This window comes from Telopea speciosissima, chromosome 1 (assembly GCF_018873765.1).
Source record: "Telopea speciosissima isolate NSW1024214 ecotype Mountain lineage chromosome 1, Tspe_v1, whole genome shotgun sequence".
Taxonomy (NCBI): domain Eukaryota; kingdom Viridiplantae; phylum Streptophyta; class Magnoliopsida; order Proteales; family Proteaceae; genus Telopea; species Telopea speciosissima.
Genome location: NC_057916.1, coordinates 689065 through 709965, shown reverse-complemented (window position 1 = coordinate 709965; position 20901 = coordinate 689065). Strand labels below are relative to the sequence as shown.

Below are 20901 nucleotides of genomic sequence, written 5' to 3'. Positions count from 1 at the left end.
TGAGGGAGTTCCATGCATTCTTTGGAGAGTGGGTTAGTATGGAATTGGTTCTAACCTGCCGAACCTGTCAGCCCACCCTGTTGCCATTCCTACTTGCAGTTAGCAAGCCCATAAGCATATGACCATAAGAAGTGAATTGAAGTAATTTGTTAGTAGGGTACTCGCTCACAACCGTTAGGGGATTAATTGGTTTTGAATATGTGAAGAGCATAGGAGCTCATGAAGGTTAGTTTATTGACGTTTGCAGTGGAAACAAGAGTTTCTTGGATGAGAACTATGAGGATTTTAACTTTTTATTGGGAATCTTATATTGTAGATTCCCTCGATCGACTGGCTTAGAAGCTCAGGATTATTAAATGTCTTTCAGCCTCCCTTGGTTGATTAGAGCTGATGTTTGGAGGTTTCTGCGAAAATCTCAGAGTATTATGTTTTTTTTTTTTTGGTCTGTTGCTTGATATGATTGTTTACATTCAAGAGTTTTCTATGTTGTTGATAGGAGTGAGGAATTTCCCCCCCACATTTCCATATAAAGGAGTAGTCAATTTCATTGTAATGGACTTGGATTGAATTTTTTGAATGAATAAAATTAGTTCAGCTGGAGTTAGTAGTTTATTAAACCTGTAAACAGCCTTGGGAATGAATGCTTGGATGATCTAAACCGATCACCAAGGCCCTTTATTTATATAGAATTGAAGTACAATTAATCAAAGTACAAATAGGAATGTTGCCTCAGTCCTAATCCTATTAGGAATTCCTAATACAACTAGGAATGCCAGAATAGGACTCGGTGAGGGAAAAACAATAAAACAAAGGGAAAAATAAAAGAAGAGAATCATAATCTGACTAGTACTACTCCTAACTTGACTAGGACTAATCCTAATCTGCTAGGACTAGTAGGACTAATCCTAATCTAACTAGGACTACTTACCCCAATCGGGTAAGCAGCCTATTTCAACACTCCCCCTCAAGTTGGAGCAAAGATGTCGATCATGCCCAACTTGACTAGATTGGGATGAAACAATTTTCCAGACAATCCCTTGGTGAAGATATAAGCAAGTTGATCCGCAGATGTCACAAAGGGAATACAAATCTGCCCCTCTTCTAACTTCTCTTTGATGAAATGCCTAACCACCTCAACATGCTTGGTACGATCATGCTGTACATGATTGTGTGTTATGCTGATTGCAGCCTTGTTGTCACAGTACAACATCATAGGAAGACGAATAGGAACACCAAGATCTTGTAGCAACCCTTTAAGCCAGAGTAACTCACAAATACCCTGTGCCATAGCTCGAAACTCAGCTTCGGCACTAGAACGAGCAACAACATTTTGCTTCTTGCTACGTCACGTGACAAGATTTTCACCTACAAAGGAGCAATACCCAGAAATAGACTTGCGATCTTCAGAACCAGCTCAATCAGCATCAGTGTATGCTTCTATCCGTAGATGACCATGCGTAGACAAAATAATTTCTTTTCCAGGAGCTGACTTCAAATAGTGTAAGATACGAAGAACAACCTCCATATGAGAAGAGTAGGGATCATGCATAAACTGGCTCACAGTACTCACGGCGACAGCAATGTCAGGACGAGTGTGTGAAAGATAAATTAGCTTCCCTACAAGTCTTTGGTACCGGTCTTTATCAACAGGCTCACCCTCTTTCTCCTTGAGTCGAACAGTAGGATCCATAGGAGTATCTGAAGGACGACAGCCTAGCAACCCGGTCTCAGCCAATAAGTCTAGGACATACTTCCTCTGGAGAGAAAAATACCTTTAGAAGATCTGGCTACTTCAATCCCAAGAAAGTATCGTAGTTTTCCTAGATCTTTAATCTCAAATTCTTGTCCAAGGAAGGTCTTCAGCCGTCTGATCTCATCACCATCATTGCTAATAACCACTATATCATCAACGTAGACTATAAGAACAGTGAGTTTTTCACCAGCCCTTTTTATAAAGAGTGTGTGATCAGCATTACTCTGCTTGTAGCTTACAGAAATCATGGCCTTATGGAACCGGCCAAACCATGCTCGAGGTGACTGCTTCAGCCCATAATGTGCACTCTTCAGTCTACACACTTTTCCTTGGTTTCTGTCACATGAGAACCCTGGTGGAATGTCCATATACACCTCCTCATCCAGTGTTCCATTTAGGAATGCATTTTTTACATCTAGCTACTACAAATCCCATCCAAGGTTGACTGCACAAGATAATAACACACGAACAGTATTTAACTTTGCAACAGGTGCAAAGGTTTCCTGGTAATCAATGCCGTATGTCTGAGTGAACCCTTTGGCCACGAGTCGTGCCTTATACCTATCCACAGTGCCATCCACCTTCTGTTTCACCACAAACACCCATTTACATCCAACCATAGTTGTCACGGCGTCACGGAGATCCAAGTCGGTGGAGGGGTGTCACGTTGATATATTGACGTCGCCCGCCATGGCAACGCCATGGCAAGCATGTCAACCATGTTTTATTTTTTATTTTCTCTATTTTTAATGTTTTAATAGATGTATACTCAAGCAATGTTTTATTTTTTATCTATTGTTTCTCAAGTTTTAAGAAGAAAATTCAGAAATCGAAGAAGAAATCGAAGAGGGAAAGAAGAAATCGAAGGAAATCGAAGAGGGAAAGAAGACAGGAAGAAGAAATCGAAGAGGGAAAGAAGAAATCGAAAGAAATTGAAGAGGGAAAGAAAAAATCGAAGAGGGAAGAAGAAATCGAATACAGGAAGAAGAAATCGAAGAGGGAAACAGAGACAGGAAGAAGAAATCAAAGAGGGACGCCATGGCGGCGCCATGACAACTATGCATCCAATGGTTTTCTTCCCAGGTGGAAGAACCACAAGCTTCCATGTGTTATTTTTCTTCAAAGCTTCCATTTCTACTTACTTCTTACTATCCTCTTGGACTGTTATTTAAATAGTCTTATTTCACTTCATTTTTCACTCTTGGGCTTGGATTATTTCTCGTTGCATAAAATATTCCCCTTAGAATGGTGACATGTTATGTCAAATATTCAAAATGAAATCATTTCTAAAGCTTGGCCAATTTCGGGTAGAAACTACCATCGTAGTTACTAGATGACAAAGTCTAGATCTTTTATGGCTGCAAGCATCCAACAAAGAAATATGTTTTCATTGCTCTTGTTTTACTCATCAAACTTTTGCTCATGATTCCTGGCTTTGGCAAGCATAGTTTAAAATCTTGCGATATCTCGGTATCTCGGGCTGGTCGAGATGGCCGAAATATCGCCGAAATATGGTATTATTTTGCCATATTTCGGCACTCCATCTCGATGGGTTTTTGGCCATGTTAAGGTCTGATACTTCATGTACACCCTTATTTAAGCTAAATAAACACATTTAAACCTTCATATTGCCAAAAAAATGAACTCAAAGTGGTGTTTTGGGCTTGCACCCTTGATTGATAGTATACGGTCGCCGACCCTGATGCATAAATAGTTAAATACACATTGATTAGGTTCTAAAAGACATAAGAAATTTAAACAAAGTAATGAATCAGAAATAACTCATAAGTCATAAGTCATAAACTCCATAATAGTCAATAGTTCAATACTCAATAGTCAATACTCATTATTCAATAGTCAATACACAAAGTCACAAGTTCACAACTCACAAGAGTGCAAGACTCACAAGAAATATCACGAAATATCGCCGAAATATCACGAGATATCACGAAATATCACGAAATATGAACGTTTTCAATTTCGCCTTGCCATTTCGTCTCAGTACTGTCGAGATTTCCGAAATATCCCGATATATCGGCGATATTTTGCGAAATCTTGAACCATGTTGGCAAGAGGATATTCTTTAATGGAAAGCTATTATTCTTTGTACTTTGTGTTGTTAAATAAAGCTTTGTTGTTTGTTAAAAAATGGCTGATAATGGAGCAGCATCAAAACACTATAGTTAGAAAATCTTTAGCTGGTTTTGTTCTACTGTCTCTTCTATTATATTTTTTAGTTCATAATGCTTATTTTTTTTCTTGGTGCCAGATATATTCCAAGAAGCTGGTCTCCCAATCTGGTTGCGTCCTTATGAAGTCTTAGTTACTTCTTCTTACACTGCTTTCATTGAAACAATTCCAGATACGGTAATTTGTACTTTTAAAACTATCTATGGGGCATTCTGATGGAATTTTAACTTTAATATTGATAACTTCTTACTGTTTTGTAGGCCTCACTTCATTCTATCAAAAGTAGGTTTCCTAACATCTCAAGCTTACGTGACTTTTTTGTGGCCAAGTATCAGGAAAATTCTCCAAGTTTTAAGCTTGCCAAGGTGATTGATCAATACACAGTAGCAGATTCGAGCTTCCTTCTATATTATAGTGAATTAGTGGTTCATTCTTTCAACCCTAATGCATTGCAACAAGTTTTTAATCTTACTACATTTATTTTTCGGTGATGAATGCCTGGTCTTTTTGGTGTGGTTGATTTGATTATTTCTTATAGCAGCCTTTCTTCTACAGATTGAACTAATTATTAAGAAGCAGGCTTGATTTTTTACTGTAAATTATCGTTTGGAACAATCCGTATGTTTGAATAATTTTAACCTTAGTTGTAAATTTGTTTTCTGTTGTCATTTTGGTTTGCTCCTGCCGATGAAACTACTTGGCATTTCAGTAATTTTGAAGTGAAGTTTCAGTCTTTTGTCAGTAAACCACTATTGTCTTCTCAGGTTTTAAGGAATATTGTATCAGATTTAAGGTTCAAATGATTAACAAATTATTTAGATATTGTTGTATGCAATATTTTTTTTTGAATAAAAATTTATTACCAAAAGGAGAAAGTGATACAAGGAGCTCCTAGAAAAGGGGAAGAAGAAAAAGCATTACAAAGCTGCCAATGAAATTAAAACCCAACCCTTGGGGAGAGGAGACATGGGGCTGCAATAAGGGGCAGGTCCCATGACACAACAATAAGCTTGTTCCTTGGGGAAGCAACACACCGTGAGGAGACCGTAGATAACATGCTTCTGACATCAAAAGTGATGGAGTCCCAAATCTGCTGGAAAGATCTGGAGCTGCAAGCTTATTTTCGAAGATTATGCTTCAGCCAGATATGGCTAATTGTGGCACCAAAGGCAAGACTACCCACCACATCATAGACTGACTGACTGGCAAAGGACATATCCACTCAGCTCCATTCTCTCGTGAATGAAAGAATCCTTCGTCTTCTCAGCCAGCATTTAGCCAGAATCCCTTTATTGAAGAGGAGAAGGGACAAGCAAAGAAGAGGTGATCCACATCTTCCAGAGTGTTCCATCAGAGACAACATGATTTGGAGACTGGAATCTGATGGTGAAGGAGAAAAGACTGCGTTGGGAGGTAGTTGGGGAGGGCCTGCCAAACAGTGAAGCTGTGGCGGGTTATGTGGCTCTCGAACCAAACTACCTTGCGCCAAGGGGACATAGGGCCTGAACTGTATATGGCTCTTGCACCAACTGGGTGGAGGAGAACACCCATGGGGTGCTAATGGTCAAGCCAAAGGCAGGAGGAGGCACCATCATCTATTTGGCAGGAAGCGGCCCCAAGGGCAATAGGCCTAATCTTCATAATCTTTTGCTAGACCTTGGCAGCATCAAAGATTTCTGTAATAGATCCTGTCAGCCCAAATACTTTTGTTGTCAGCCCAAATACTTTTGTTCTCAGCCACAAGCTTCCAAATCTGTTTGAGAATACCAGCTGAATTAATCTCTTTGATTCTTCTCAAACCAAGATCTCCCTCATCCTTGGGATGACAAACAGTAGACGAGCTGATATGATGGAGGAATTTGGAGGATTCAGATCATTTCCAAAGGAAGACTCACATGAGGGACTCAACTCCTTAATGGCGGACAGAGGTAACCCGAAAATACCAGACCAATAGATGTAAGAGGATAGGACAGATTTGATCAATTCCAGGCATTTGGCATAGGAGAGAAGCTTGCTCCTTCAAAGTTGGACCCTCTTATGTATAAGATCTAACATAGGAGTGCAGTGATGAGCTGTTAACCTGGCAGGAATCAAAGGTAAACCCAAGAACTTGACCGGAAGACGGCCTAAGGATAATATAATCTTCTCAATCAGACAAGGCTTGTCAACATCAGAGACCCCCGCCAAAAACAAGAGAGATTTCATGTGATTGATCTGAAGGCCCCACATCCCCTAAAAATGGTGCAAACAAGACATAATGATCTCAATTGAAACAATATTCGCTTTGGAGAAGATCATATGATATTAAGATCATCAACAAAGGCAAGATGGGATAGCTTAAAAGCCTTACACTTGGAAATGGGAGAGATGAGCTGCTGATCCGTACAAGACTGGATACTTCTGGATAGGATTTCAAGGGCCAAGGAAAAGAGGAATGGAGAGAAGGGACGTCCCTGAAGGATGCCCACAGTAGAGGTGAAGAAACCTGCTGAACTACCATTGACAAGCACCGAGAAGAAGGGAGAAGAAATATAGTGATAGGTTTAATTGACAAAAACTGTAGGCAAGCCCATATTAAGCAAGACTTTAGAAATGAAGTCCCTCCTCAAGGAGTCAAAAGTTTTGTGGATGTCGATCTTCATGAGGGCCACAGGGGAATGGGATTTTCTGTCAAAGCCTTTAACAAGTTCATTTCGAGGACATAATTAGTGATACTTTTCCAAGTGCTGAAAGTCGATTGGTTCTCACTGACAAGAGAGTCAACCACCAACTTAAGCCTGTTCGCAAGGACTTTGGCTTTGAACTTGTACAAGAGATTGCATAGGGAGATGGGTCTGAAGTCGGACATAGCAAAGACACCTTCTTTCTTAGGGATGAAGCAAAAGAAGGTGTGGTTAATCCTTTTGATTTGGCTGGGCTTTAAGAAGTAACTCTTGAGGGCCTTGATGAGGTCTTCTTTGATAATGTCCCATGAGGAGCATAGTTGTTATGGGCCTATGGCGTCGCCATGGCGTCCTGGCACTGGAGAAGATTGCATATCAACCTTCGATATGGTTGATGTACAAATATCGACCGATATGGCCTCCATGGCGCGCCATGGACGTCATTCCACGATATATGGCCATATCGGTTGATATTTGTGTTTGAGTGTATAAAACTTAGGTTTTTAAATTTTTTTTTTAACCATTTAAGAGCGTAAATGCTTTTTCCTTAATGTGTATTGGAGGTGTAACTTGTAAAGTTACACCTGCAATACACATTAACATAAAAAAATTAAAAATATTAAACAGTATATACCCTAATTTTGAAACAGTAAGTCACTAATTGGAATTTGGGAGAAATAGAAATCGTAAAGAGAGAGTTCGTGAGACAGAGACACAGAGACAGTTCTAGCAACTCTCGGCTTCAGTTCCTGCAACAGTTCTTCACTTATTCGAACCCCTCCGGCAATCTCTTCAAGCAGGTAAGTAATTTTTTATTTATTTTTATTTGGTTCTTCTTCATCTTCTCCTCCCAGTCCTCCGGCAACTCTCTCCTTCAGTTCTTCTTCTCACTTCTTCGTCTTCTTAACTTCTTCTTGCCTTGCAGTTGCAGGCTTGCACACTGTCCCAGACCTCTCAGTTGTTTTTTTTTTCCTTTTTTCTTCTTCATGCCTTGCAGTTGCAGGCTTGCACACAGTTACAGACCTCTCGGTTTTTTTTTTTCCATCTTCTTGCCTTGCAGTTGCAGGCTTGCACAGTCACAGAGGGTTTTTTTTTTCTTTTTTCTTCTTCCTGCATTGCAATTGCACTGTTGCTGGCTTGCACACAGTCACAGACCTCTCGGTTTTTTTTTTCTTCTTCTTCTTGCCTTGAAGTTGCAGGCTTGCACAGTCACAGAGAAGGGTTTTTTTTTTAAATTTTTTCTTCTTCTTGCCTTGCACACAGCCACACAGCCACACACACACACACAGAGACAGGGAGAGTCGAGAGACAGAGGGGGGGGGGGAGGAGGGATTTATAACAGCCAGTAGTCCATCAATCACACACACACACACAACAGAAGCAAGCACATATTCACATCAGCAAATTTTTTTTTTGGTTATATGGGCTGTTTATTAGGTATATTCACTTTTTATTTTTATTTTTTTTAAACCCGAATATTACCTGGGACCCGGGTTGGCCCCTAAACCTTTATTAAAATCAATGAGCAAATAATAAAGAATACAGGGGGGGGACATTCCGCCTAACCCCTTCCCAAGACAAAATCACACCTCTCAATGAACAGCCACCCCATACAAGAGTAAAAACAACCAAGCCATTAGCTTCGTAGGACAGGAAGGCCGGCCTTGTCCTCATGGAGAATGGCCTAAAAGGGACCACCCGGCAAGCTCTCCGGTTGATAAACAATAGAAGTCATCGCAAGACAAGAGTGCTTGGCTAACCAATCAGCCGCTCTGTTGCTCTCCCGGTAGGCAAAAGTGATGTTGGCCCGAGTACAAGCTAATAATTCATGAATCTCCTTGTAGTGATACCATCCTTCCCATAAGTTACCCCTCCTCTGATTGACTGCTCTAACTGTTGCCTCTGAGTCACAGTTAATCACAACATCCGTGAACCCCAATATAAATTGTGTTCTTTTAATTTGTTTTTTTGTTTTGTTACTTTTGTAGTCACTTTCACTCAACTAATGGCTAGTTCTACACCAATTAGTAGTGGGGGTGAAAATATTGCAAGTACTGGAGCTACTTCAGCATATGATCCAAGCAAAAACCATAGTAGATTAGTAGTACACTTTCCTAGTGATTTTTGATGTTATAGGGTATTTATTATAGCATACTAAATGACATTAAAAATAGAGAAAATAAAAACTAAAACATGGTCGACATGATTGCCATGGCAACGCCATGGCGGGCGACGTGTCGATATATCGATCAGACACCCCTCCACCGACTTGGATCGCCGTGACACCGTGACAACTATGATGAGGAGAAGAATCCCACGCTGAAGCCATCAAGGCCGGGCCTCTGTTGGGCTTGTGAGAGTGGACAACAATTAGGATCTCTTTCTCAGTGGGGATAGCTTCAAGGCTACCAATGAGGTGAGGGGGAATGAATTTGTTGAGGAGTCCCTCAGGGATAGGCTCAATGGAAGCAATGGAAGAAGGCTGGAAGATCTCCTCTAAAATGATCAACTGCCTCTGCCTTAATGTCTTCAACTTTGTGGAGAGAGGAACCATATTCGGCTAGAAGCATGGGAATGGAGTTGACATTTGTTCTAGCTTTCATAATCTTGTAAAAGTAGAGTTGGAGTCACCAAGTTCCAGCCATTTGATTCTTGATTTTTCACTTAGAAACTCTTCTCTTGAGCAACCATGGAGATCCAATGAGATCACTTTTTCTTCCTCAGCTAGCGAGGCATTTTGGATGTCAGATTGGAGCCTCAACTGAATATCAAAAAGCTTGTCCCTGTAGTCAGAAACCAAGGAGGAGATGTTCCCAAAAGAGGAGTTCCAAACTTTGAGGGCACTTTGAACATTTTGAAGCTTCCTAGCAAAAACTATAAGAGGAGGGGGGGGGTTTGAATGAGGATTGACTGGATTGTCCTAGGCATCTTTAAAAATGGTGAGGAAATCTGGGTGAGAGGATAAACATGTCAAAGTATTTGAAAGGTTTAAGGCCGAAGGAAATGTAGGGCTGAACAAGAATGTTGATGGGACTATGATCAAAGATGCTAGGAGAGTCAAAGGTAGCATGGGAAGAGGGGAAGGAGGAAAGACATGCTTCACTAACCCGGACCCTATCAAGCTTGCAGGCAGTCCTTTATTTACGACATCTTCTATTGTGCAAAAGTGAATTTAAAACCATACTATCTCAAATCATTTATGCCTATGTCATCAAAGCATTCATTGAAGCCAACAACAGAGGAAACATTGAGACGGTCACCTACCTGTTTTTCATGGCTGAACCTAACGACATTGTAATAACCACCCAATCCCCAGGAAGGGGCCCAACCTACAAGGCAATACGACGAAGGTCTTCCCAAAGAGAGGCTTTCTTAGAGGGGCAATTAGAGGCATAAATTGCAGTGAACATGAAAGAGGAGTACCCTTGGCTATCTGAAATCTCTAGGTGTAATAATTGGGAGGAGAACAGTAACAAAATTGGAATTTTTTATGGTATCTCAAAGGAACCAGGGACAGCTAATTGGGTGGAGAGAAGTTGGTGCAAAGGGATTAAGAAAGGGTAATTAGGGAGCAAATGTGATTAGCATTAGCCTCCTTAACACGAGTTTCTATAAGGCAATAAAACAGAGTGGTGGAGCTTGATACGCGAATGCACCTTGGCCTGCTTGAAAGGGGAGTTTAGGCCATGGGAATTCCAGATAGTACCTTGGCTCATCAGGAAGTATGGGGGTTCTGCAAGAGTTTCACAGAGCAGGGACTAGTCGAAGACTGGTGAGGCAAGGAGGTGTTGCTATAGTGGTGGCAACAAAGGGAAGCACGAAGGGAGGGAGAGGGGTCGATGAAAGGGGGACGGGGTAGGACAGTGAAGATGCGGGGCGGTTAGGGGCCCTAGAGAGCAAGGGAGGGGGAGCAGCCCCCGACAAAGCCCGAGGAGAGGGGGAAGGGGCGAAGGACGGAAGGAGCTCGAGGGACGGGTGAAAGGGGTTTTGGGTTGGGTGGGTCTAGCTTGGGTCCAAGTCCGCTGTGTAGAGATGGGGAATTGGTCTCAGAGTTTTGGAGAGGAAGCCCAAGAAGGGTGATCCAAAGAGGGATGCTGCTAAGGTCTATGTTGCAGTTGAAGGTAACTATAGAAATTAGTGAATGGCTTGATTGATCAATGAGATCAGCCAAGCTCTCTATTTATAATAATAATAATAAAAGAGATTACAAAGGGAAACACTGTTCACGATACTGTTCACGTGAACAGTGTCACAGCCCAAATATAACTCTAATTCTAACTAGTTAAATAGAGCTAGAATAGAACTAGGAAAGGGAAAATAACTAAAATAGAAATAACACCCCATGGGTCGATCTTATATCATGGATCGACCCATGTCACACGTAATACCCAAATACCCATATTCCAACACTTCCCCTCAAGTTGGTGCGTAGATATCAGTCATGCCCAACTTGCACACTAGAGGTTGGAAAACTTTTCCACTTAAGCCTTTGGTGAACACATCAGCCAACTGTTCCCCAGATTGCACATAAGGAACACAAACCGTCCCATTATCCAGATTCTCCTTGATAAAATGACGATCAATTTCAATATGTTTCGTCCTATCATGCTGCACTGGATTATGGGCAATGCTTATTGCTGATTTACTGTCGCAGTAGAGTCGCATAGGCAGAGTAATAGGAATACTCAAATCTTGTAACAAAGTCTTGAGCCACAATAGTTCACAAATACCAAGAGCCATAGCTCTAAATTCAGCCTTTGCACTAGAACGGGCCACCACTTTTTGCTTCTTGCTGCGCCATGTAACACAATTTCCACCCACAAATGTACAGTAACCTGTGGTGGATTTTCGATCATGGGAACCAGCCCAATCTGAGTCAGTGTAGGCCTCAATCTGTAGATGATCATGACGAGAGAATAATACTCCTTTACCAGGAGTCGACTTCAAGTATCTCAAAATCCTGAATATTGCTTCCAGATGATTACACCGGGGATCATGCATAAATTGACTGATAAGACTCACAACATAGGCAATATCAGGCCTAGTGTGAGATAAATAAATTAGTCGCCCAACTAGCCTCTGATATCTCCCTTTGTCCACTGGTTCACCATCAGTGTCTCGGAAACGAGCATTTGCTTCAATGGGAGTATCCACAGGAGAACAGCCTAACATGCCAGTTTCAGAAAGAAGATCTAGAGTATACTTGCGTTGAGATAAAAACAGCCCTTGAGAAGAATGGGCCACTTCAATCCCTAGAAAATAGCGAAGTATGCCTAGATCCTTAATCTCAAATTCCTTGGCCAAATAATTCTTCAACTTGGAAATTTCAGCAAGGTTATTTCCAGTTACAATTATATCATCGACATATACTAGGAGGAGAGTAATAATGCTGCCCGATGTCTTGATAAATAAAGTGTGATCTGCATTGCTTTGTTTATAACCAAATGTCAACATCGCTGTCTGAAAACGACCAAACCATGCACGTGGTGATTGTTTCAGACCATACAACGCACGCTTAAGTTTACAAACCTTGCCATGAGTTGCAACAAATGAGAACCCAGGAGGGACATCCATATATACCTCTTCCTCTAATTCACCATGGAGGAAGGCATTTTTAACATCAAGTCTTGAGACTCCATCCTAAGTTCACAAAGACAAGAGAGAATTACCCCGATAGTGTTCATTTTGGCAACAGTGCAAAAGTCTCCAAATAATCTATCCCATATGTCCGAGTAAATCCGCGAGCAACCAGCCTTGCTTTAAAACGATCAACAGTTCCATCAGCTTTTTGTTTAATTACAAAGACCCACTTGCAGCCAACAGTCTTCTTTTGTGGTGGAAGTTAGAGCTAGCATTTCTTCGATCATGGCCTCCTTCCACCTAGTATCTACAAATGCCTCCTGCCAAGTCTGTGGTATGGAAACAGAGGATAAAGAGGAAACAAAAGCATGAAATGATGGGGATAAAGATTCATACGAAACAACCTGTGATATTGGATGTTGCGTACAAGACCTTTTTCCCTTTCTAAGAGAAATGGGTAGATCAAGTGATGGATCAGAAGTAATAGGAGAAGTAGCAGCATCTAAAGGATTAGAAATATTACCAGAGGAGGTGTCATTCGATCCTGGGTCAGAGGACAACTCTTGGTCTGGTAATGCTGCAGTGGTGGGCTGTTGTTGCCCTTTTTTCTTTTGATAATACTGCTGTGTGAAATCTTTCACTGGCTGTACCTGCTGCTCCCCTTGAACATCATTATCTAAAGGTACATGATAGTCATCAATAGGTTCATGTAGAGGAGGAATGGGAATCAACACTTCTTCTAGAGTAGGAATGGACTCCCCCTGAAGAGGTGCTGAAGATGGAAAGAAAGCCACGGCCTCATGAAAAACGACATCCATGGAAACAAAAACACGACGAGATGTAGGATAACATTTATACCCCTTTTGGGTGGGAGAATAACCAATGAAAATACAGCGGAGACCGCGGGGATCAAGTTTGCCATGGGCATAGTGGTTTCGAACAAAACAAACACACCCAAAAATTTTGGGAGGAATAATATAAGAAGAAGACCCCTTCAAAAGATCAAGAGGAGATTTATAGTCAAGTACCCGAGAGGGCATCCTATTGATAAGATAAGCAGCTGTTAAAACAGCTTCTCCCCAGAAATGAGAAGGAACATGCATTTCAAACATAATAGAGCGAGCTACATCAAGAAGATGTCTATTTTGCGTTCAGCCACTCCATTTTGGGGTGGAGTGTCAACGCAACTGGTTTGATGAATAATACCCTAAGTAGCAAGAAATAATTGAAAGGCTCCATCTAAATATTCACGACCATTGTCACTCCTGAGAGTTTGAATGGTAGCTTGAAACTGAGTTTGAACCATGCTATAAAAGACTTTAAAACAGGAAAAAACTTCACTCTTGTGTCGCATTAAGTAAACCCAAGTGGTGCGTGTGTGGCAATCAATAAAGGTGACAAACCACTTAAAGCCAGAAATAGAAGAGGTACGTGAGGGACCCCAGACATCAGAATGAATCATAGAAAAAGGCTTAGAACATCTTTTATTTGAACTAGAATAAACAGAACGAGTTTGTTTTGCAAAAACACAAGCCTCACATAATAAAGAGTGAGGGTTACAATGCTGAAATAAAACAGGAAAAATCTTAGCTAAGGTTCCTAAAGGTGGATGGCCCAGTCGACGATGCCATCGGTGCAATTCAGATAAATGATGTTCAGCGGAAGTAGCAGTAAGAGCCTGGCCAGACATAGTAACAGCATGAGAGATAAGATCATCGTCAAGCAAGTAGAGACCACCACGCATTTTACCAGTTCCAATCGTTCTCCCTGTCCCCAAGTCCTGAAAGACACAATGTGAAGGATAAAAAATAGCTTTGCAATTGAGATCAGATTTCAAACTACTGATAGAAAGCAAATTAGAAGTTAACTTAGGAACATGTAAAACAGAGGACAAAGATAAAGAAGGAGAACAATGGATGGCTCCCTTCCCTGAGACAGAGGAAAGAGAACCATCGGCTATTTTAATTTTATCTTTGCCTGAACAGGGGAATAACGAAAAAATAAATTGGATCGACTAGTCATGTGGTCAGTGGCTCCGGAATCGATTATCCAAGGATGAGATAATGCCGAAGCACAATGACCAGCAAAAGAAATACCTGGTTTGGAGAAAACAAGGTTCGATTCAGAAGAGGGAACCACAGTCGAGGTAGAGGCAGGTGCAGATGAAGAGGCGAAGGTAGTCATCATACGACGAAAGGCAACAAGTTCCTCTGCAGAAAGTGTGGTAGTAGGGGCTGTTTCAGTAGCTTCAGAAAGATGGGCCTGTGTACCACCACGACCACGGCCACGGCCTCGACCACCACTACGACCATCAGAAGAGTCAGATGGCCGACCATGTAACTTTCAGCAAAAATCCATAGTATGTCATTCCTTTCCACAATGAGTACATTTAAGAGGTTCCTTCTCAGACGAGGAACGTGTACTAGTACTAGAAGAGCCACCTCTAGAAGAAATTAAAGCAGATCTCTTTGGCTGTGTAGTTGGTAAAATGGTGGAACGACGAGTATCTTCCAATTGTATCATAGAGTAGGCTTGCTCCAAAGTGGGAAAAGGTGAAAGACTCAGAACTTGAGACCGAAGCTGATCATATTCCACATTAAGGCCAGTCAAGAAAGTGTATACTCTGAATTTATCCTCCCTAGCTGAAATTTGGTAATATCAGAAGGACAATCAAGCTGAAAGTTATCATAATAGTCAAGCTCTTGCCACAGGCTATGGAGTTCACAGTAGTATTCAGATAAAGTAAGTTCACCCTGTTTGGTTGCATGGAGTTTTCGTTGAAGATCATAAACTTGTGCATCATTCCCTACCTGGGAATAGGTACCATTAGCAGCTTTCCAAATTTTTGCGGCTGAATCAAGTAGTGTATAGCCATGGGCAATGGATGGAGTCATTGCACTGAGAAGAAAAGCCATAACAAGAGAGTTGCTGGAACTCCACTTGTCTTATAATGTACCAGCTTCACTTGGTTTGACAGTGGTACCATATATATATATCCCTTGTAGCCCCTTGAATCAATGGAAAGAAACATTTGTGTAGACCAAAGTAAATAATTAGTGCCATCGAGCTTTATCGGGCTGACTGGAAAAGAGGGATAATCATGATGGGTCCCTTGTGTAGAAGATTGGCCAGTGTTGGTGGTAGCAATGGATGCAGCTGAATCAGGCATACTGATAGAACTTTAGTAACCGAGAAGTGTAGGAATTTGCAGAATATTCTGCAATAGGCAACAGTGCTTCAAAATAAACTCTGCAGGTTGTATAAAGAAACAACTACAGTGTTGTCAAACAAAGAGAAGTCACAGATCCATACGTAAAAAAATCTGCAGATCTTCAACGAAAAATAATTGCGTCTTAAAAAACTGCGCAGTGTTTTAAAACAGCGCAGGTCTTCAAAAAAAAAGAAGAAAGGAGTTTGCAGATCTTCGCACAATATGGATTTGCAGGTCTCAAAAAAAATTCTGCAGGTCTCGAGAAAAAATCTGCAGGTCTCGAGAAAAAAATTTCAGGTCTTAAAACATCTGCAGTCTTCTAAATGAAATTCTGCGGTGCTTGTCTTCAAACATGGAGAAAAATATACTGCAGTCTTCGAGAGAAATAAATGCGGTCTAATCTTCGAGAAAATAAATCTTCTTCTAAAAAATCTACCGTGCTTCAGTCTTCAAACATGGATCTCACTGTGCATGGAGATCATAAAATAGGATAAAGTAAAGGAGGTAAACTCTAGGGCAAGTACTAGATCATATTTAGATCACCTCAAAGTACTGCCCCCATGAAATAATGGAAACGAGAGAAGGGAAGAGAGGAGGGTCTCGGTTGATTTAGGGTTTTAGGGTAATGGGTTAGTTGATCTAGGAGAGATCAATTGTGGAGGGAGACGATGGAGGAGAGCAGAATTAATTTCTCAGATATCGAGTTTAGGCTCTGATACCATGTAGAAATTAGTGAATGGCTTGATTGATCAATGAGATCAGTCAAGCTCTCTATTTATAATAATAATAATAAAAGAGATTACAAAGGGAAACACTGTTCACGTGAACAGTGTCACAACCCAAATATAACTCTAATTCTAACTAGTTAAATAGAGCTAGAATAGAACTAGGAAAGGGAAAATAACTAAAATAGAAATAACACCCCATGGTCGATCTTATATCATGGATCGACCCATGTCACACGTAATACCCAAATACCCATATTCCAACAGTAACGATCCCATTTGACAAAGGAAAATTGGTTTCTGCCAACTTGCCAAGGCCCTCCATCTAGTGCTCGAACCTTATCATTCTCTTCAGAAAATTTGAAAATAAAGAAACCATCATCCATCAAGTAAGTTTTGATGTTCCTTTGCAGTTTTCATTGCTTAGACAGTGAAAGCTTGACTATGTTGAGCGGTGGTAGGATGCCGATAAAGTGGCCCACCAAGGAGTTCTCCCATTCAAATGCCTTATTGTCTAACAAACAAGTAGGGCAGAGGGCAACCTTGGAGGTCCCAACAATGGATGGTGGAACAAAGTGAAGAGGGATACCCTCCCTTGAAGGCAGAGAGGCCTGACCAAATATGAAACTCCAGTCCATCCCCCCTGGGTAGGAGAGAAGGCGAAGGGCCAGGGTAAGAAGGTTGGTGGGAGAGGGGAGACCTGGGTGGTGATTGTACCACACCAGGAGGGTCAGCCATGTTGGAAGACACCCACACTTCGGGGAGGGAGGGGGTACTCACGGTGGGGGAGGGTAGTGGTTTGTATGCTATATTATTTTGGTGTAAGTCATAAGTCATAACTATGTTATTCCCTGTTTGATAGTTCAGCCTAATTACCTACAAAATTACTGTAATATTTTGGCTGAACTTTCTCAATGGGTTTAATATTTGGGTCTGCAAGAATTAAAGTTTTACCAACCAAAATAAATTTATAATCGAGGTTTCGACTGTGTTGCCCATATCATTTAATTAAATGGTTTTATATTTGCTATTTCATTTAACTTAAGATATTATTTATAACTAAGGAAATACCCCACCTATTTGAATCCAATAAAAATTGTTAAAAAATCAAATTCCTAAAGGATAAAAAGTCAACCCCCCAGTTCAAGAACAAAAACTGGATTTTTGGCAGTAGCCAGTAGGTAAAATTTTCAATTTTTTAATGTTGAGGTTTTTCTCAAATCTATAGATTCCATAAATCTTAATATGGTAAAACGTTGCTAAAAACCAAAAATATGGTAAAATATTCATTTGTTTTGACGTCTAAAAAATTATTTTCATTCAGAGCCATTTTGGCAGCATTCATGCACACCAAATTAACTTTGACCGGAACATAACTCCTTCAATATAAATCAGATTTAAGCAATCTTGGATTTGTTGGAAAGCTTATCAACCTAAAAAGAAAAAAACCCCTAGATCTTAGGTAGGTAGTATATCCTGGCTTGTCACTTGAGGAGGGGAATTCGCTCTCTATCAAACATAGTCGAAGCATAGTTAGTTTGGCCTCAGTCTGTGAAGAGCATCATTGGTTGCGCTTAGGTGGTTCGGTCTAACGTTCATTCGTAGCAAATCGTTCCTTCCTATGGTTGGGAAGGCTGTTTTGCTACTGATGTGCTCGAAGCTCAAGCGCTAACGCCCTTGTTATCCTGTTTCTTCCGAACCAACGACAATCTTGGATAAGCTTTCCAACAAATTCATGATTGCTTAAATCTTATTTATATCGAAAGAGTTATGTTCCGGTCAGAGTTAATTGGGGAAATCATCCCCCTCTCCTCTAAGTATCCATAATATCAAACCCCTCCCCCAAGTTTTTAATAATGATAATGCCCTCCCCTACTTTTGAAAGATTCTATCAACCGTACCCTAAGTGGCTAACGGTGTTAAAACAGCAGTTCAAAAGGCCAAAATGACCTTATGTAGTGTGATATTCCAAGATTACCCTTCTTCTTTATTCCTCTCAATCTCTCTGATTTCTGCTGTCTTCTCTCCTCTACCGTATAATTCTCTCACTCATCGTCTATCTACTCTGTCAATTAACCCTCTCAATCTCTCTGATTTTTCTCCATATAACTCGCTCACTCATCTTCTATCTCCTCTGCCCCAATTAACCCTCTCAATCTCTTTCTGATTTTTCTCCAAGCCTTCGATTGGAAGTTGTGACACAAGGTGGAGTGCGGCCCCATACAGCGGTGACTTGCTGTTAGATGCTGCTGATGGTGTCGCTAAGGACAAGTTGGTCTGCGTTTGAAGGGGGAGACGAGTCTGAAACCCTTAACCATTACTGACTAGCACTAAAGATATTGAAGCGGTGAATAATCTCCGGCTGCGCCAAACTGAGATTGGGAAAAGATTTACAGCCCCGAATTGTCTCTGTATTTCCTTTTTCATCCCTCTTTTGATCTGTGGGGAAAAAAGGATAGCAAAAGAAGGGTCTCGGCTGTGTTACCAAGCAAACCAGAGGAATTAAGTTTACCATAACAACAAAACTAAGCAAACCAGAGCCAAAAAAAATTCTGGCTCTCTCTCGGGGAACCTGTTACTGTTTAGATTAAAAAAAAAAAATAAAAATTCTGGGCAGACAAGGCTGCCATAACCATGATGCTTTCTTTGGCCAGCCCCAGCCGGACTTCCCCTTTACCAGTTTTGTTGCGGTCGCCAACCTCTCCGGTGACCTGCAGATTCAAAAAAAAAAAAATCTGCAAGTCACAGGGTGGGTGGGTAAGGTAACCGAATGAGAAAGGGGGATTTTTTTGGTTGTTTTTCCGGCGAATGGATTTCACTGTTGTTTGTTGTGGTTTTCGAAAACTGGAGCACCATCGGGCGAAGCTACAATTGGCAGGGATTTTTTCGAATACATTACGTGTTTCCGTTTTGGCTTGAGGTTGAAGACAGGACTCTCCCGTCATTATGTGATTTGTTTTTGAACTTAAAAATTATTTTATTTAAAATTACATTAAGGGTATTATGGAGTTATAGAAAATTTATAAATGCCACATCATTACTTAATGGCATTTTTTTAACAATTAGGGTATGGTTGATAGAATCTTTCAAAGGTAGGGGAGGGCACTATCATTATTCAAAACTTGGGGAAGGGGTTTGATATTATGGATACTCAGAGGGGAGGCGGATGAAAATTTCACCTACTGCCGAAAATCCAGTTTTTGTTCTTCAATGGGGGGGTTGACTTTTTTTTTTGGGTGAATAAAAAATTCATTACCAAGGAGGAAAGAAAGAAAAACAACCCTCAAATGGGAGGGAGAAGAAAATAAAAGCCAACAGCCAAAGATTCGAACAAGGGAGTCCGGGGCTCGAAGAGAGATAGAGGGAAGGCCCTAGGATAACAATAAGCTTGTTCCTCGGGGTGTCATTACAAATAGAGGGAGCAGCCAAACTAAGTTTAGCTTTAATTTCATAGGAGATGGAATCCCAAATCTGTTGGTGAGATCTAGATTTGGTGGTCCATTTCCGGAAATTACGTTCCATCCAAATATGATTGATGACAGCACAAAAAGCCAGCTTTCCAACCACATCACAAAAGGTAGAGCTGCCAAAAGTCATATCATCCCAAATCCATTCTCTGTCAAATGGAAGAATCCGATGTTTTCTTGGCCAGCATTTTGCAAGGATGCCTTTCCAGATGGAAGAGGAGAAAGGGCATGCAAAGAAGAGATGGTTGGAATCCTCAATCGCATTCCAACAAAGACCGCAATTTGGATGAACCGTGGTGTGCCGGTGGCGAAGAAAGGACTGCGTTGGAAGGCAGTTGGAAAAGACTCTCTAGGCCGTAAAGCAGTGGCGGGGAATATGGTGCTTGAACCAAACAAGTTTCCTCCAAGGAGCTAATGATCGACGAGCACAAATAAGATCCCAAATAGCTTTGGAGCTAAATGAACCCGAAGAATTTGGTAACCAAGTAACACAATCTCCTCTATGATGGGGTCTTCTAATAATGGAAGGCAAAAGACTCCAAATATTATTAAGCACAAGATTAGAGGAGTCTGGGGCAGCCCAACCATTTGGATCAAGGATATCAGCCACCAAAGCAATTTGAGGCAGTCCAGAACCATAGATAGTTCTAGGGCTGACCTGATGAAGAAGAATTCCCATAGGGTGCCAATGATCCAGCCACAGGGAAGTGGAGTTCCCATCACCAATACGAGAGTGGATAGATCCAAGGACAACAGGCCGGGTAGCAAGGATTTTGCACCAGACCCAAGAAGCATCTGAAGAGATAGAGTCTGTCCAAATAGAATCCGATCGGAGGAGCCCAGAATAAATCCAATCGACCCAAATACTCTTCTTTCTAGAAGTAATCTTCCATATCAACTTGATGATGCCAGCTGAGTTCACCTCCTTGATTCTTCTAATACCCAAACCTCCTTCCTTCATTGTGAGGCAAACTGAAGCCCAACTAATAGGACAGAGAAACCTTGGGGAATCAGAGCCTTTCCAGAGGAAAGAAGTCATAAGGGATCCAAGGATTTCATGATAGAGTGAGGTAGCCCATAAATTCTAGACCAGTAAAAATAAGCTTGCAACACTGATTTGATGAGCACCAAACAACCCGCGTAGGAGAGAAGCTTGCATTTCCAAAGTTGAAGTCTTTTCCTGATGAGGTCCAGCATTGGAGTATACTGATGAGTCGAGAGCCTAGCCGGAATCAAATAGAGACCTAAATATTTGACTGGACTGATCAACAGGAAAACCACATTTTTCCTTCAAAGCAACTTTTTCCAATTC

The 20901-nt window shown here is 41.1% G+C and overlaps 1 protein-coding gene across 1 annotated transcript in view; it reads left to right on the top strand.

Moving 5' to 3' along the window:
• LOC122638503 (phosphatidylinositol 4-kinase beta 1-like) overlaps positions 1-20901 on the top strand; it is a 42464-nt gene that overhangs the window by 14660 nt on the left and 6903 nt on the right. Inside the window, exons 5-6 of the mRNA XM_043831365.1 lie at positions 4023-4120; positions 4204-4308. Coding sequence (XP_043687300.1) covers positions 4023-4120; positions 4204-4308 — 203 coding nt within the window. The remainder of the gene's footprint in view (positions 1-4022; positions 4121-4203; positions 4309-20901) is intronic.